Source organism: Orycteropus afer, unplaced genomic scaffold (assembly GCF_000298275.1).
Source record: "Orycteropus afer afer isolate SDZICR_OR568_19922 unplaced genomic scaffold, OryAfe1.0 scaffold00368, whole genome shotgun sequence".
In the NCBI taxonomy this organism is placed as follows: domain Eukaryota; kingdom Metazoa; phylum Chordata; class Mammalia; order Tubulidentata; family Orycteropodidae; genus Orycteropus; species Orycteropus afer.
In genome coordinates this window covers 1,056,171-1,057,209 of record NW_006921955.1, presented here as the reverse complement: position 1 = coordinate 1,057,209, position 1,039 = coordinate 1,056,171, and the positions used below count along the sequence as shown (strand labels likewise).

General features: G+C 39.9%; 1 protein-coding gene across 1 annotated transcript in view; it reads left to right on the top strand.

The window, feature by feature from the left end:
• Positions 1 to 297: 297 nt before the first annotated feature.
• IARS1 (isoleucyl-tRNA synthetase 1) overlaps positions 298 to 1,039 on the top strand; it is a 168,781-nt gene continuing 168,039 nt past the window's right edge. The window contains exon 1 of the mRNA XM_007953003.2: positions 298 to 419. Within this exon, the coding sequence (XP_007951194.2) occupies positions 301 to 419 (119 nt within the window). The 5' untranslated portion in view covers positions 298 to 300. The remainder of the gene's footprint in view (positions 420 to 1,039) is intronic.

Below are 1,039 nucleotides of genomic sequence, written 5' to 3'. Positions count from 1 at the left end.
ATAACAACAAAAACAACAACAGTATCATAAGGAGCTCTGGTGGCACTGTGGTTAAGGCATTAGGCTGCTAACCAAGCAGTTGGTAGTTTGAATCCACCAGGTGCTCTGTGGGAGAAAGATGAGGCAGTCTCCTTCCATAAAGATTTACAGCCTTGGAAACCCTATGGAAGGAGTCACTATGAATAGGAATCAACTTGATGGCAGTAGGCTTATGTAGTATTGTGGGTGGTGATATGTACTGTGTTATTCCTAGATATCTCTCTTGAGAATAATGCATTTGATTTCTCTTGCAGCAATAAAATGATTCAACAAGTTCCAGAAAATATTAGTTTTCCTGCTGAAGAGGAGAAAATCTTGCAGTTTTGGTCTGAATTTAATTGTTTTCAGGAATGCTTAAAACAGTCAAAACACAGACCAAGGTATGTGAATTTCTGTAGTAAAGGTAGAATCCTTATTTATCTCTTCATTCATCTATGTATTCCCAGAATCTGTTAGCTCTTTATATAATGAACATCCAGCAGTGTATGTTGAGTGAATTGAGTTCTTAATTTTTAGGGTAGATTTAGTTACTTTAAGAAGTCTTCTTAGTAATTCCCAGGTATGTAGTAGAGGTGACCAGGGACAAGGTTGTAGTCACTTGGCCACAGCCAGCTACCCAGAGGGAGTGAATAGTTGGACCTGTGGGCTTGGGACAATAGTTGCAGTGTACATCAAGCTCAGTTAGCATAACATACTATACAAAAACATTGTTCCATATCTTACTTGGGTGAGTAGTGACCGGGATCTTAAAAGCTTGCAAGCAGCCATCTAGACAGAATGATGGATCTCTCCTCGTCCAGAGCAAAGAAGAATGAAGAAAAGCAAAGATTCATGGAAACAGTAAGTCCAGGTGACTGGTACACCATGCAATCCTCAGTCTATATACCACTATGAGACCAGAAGAACTAGGTGGTGCCTGGCTACTACCACTGTCAGCCACTCAGAGGGGATCCTGGATAGAGAAGGAGAACAATGTGAAATAAAACTCAAAATGATTTTT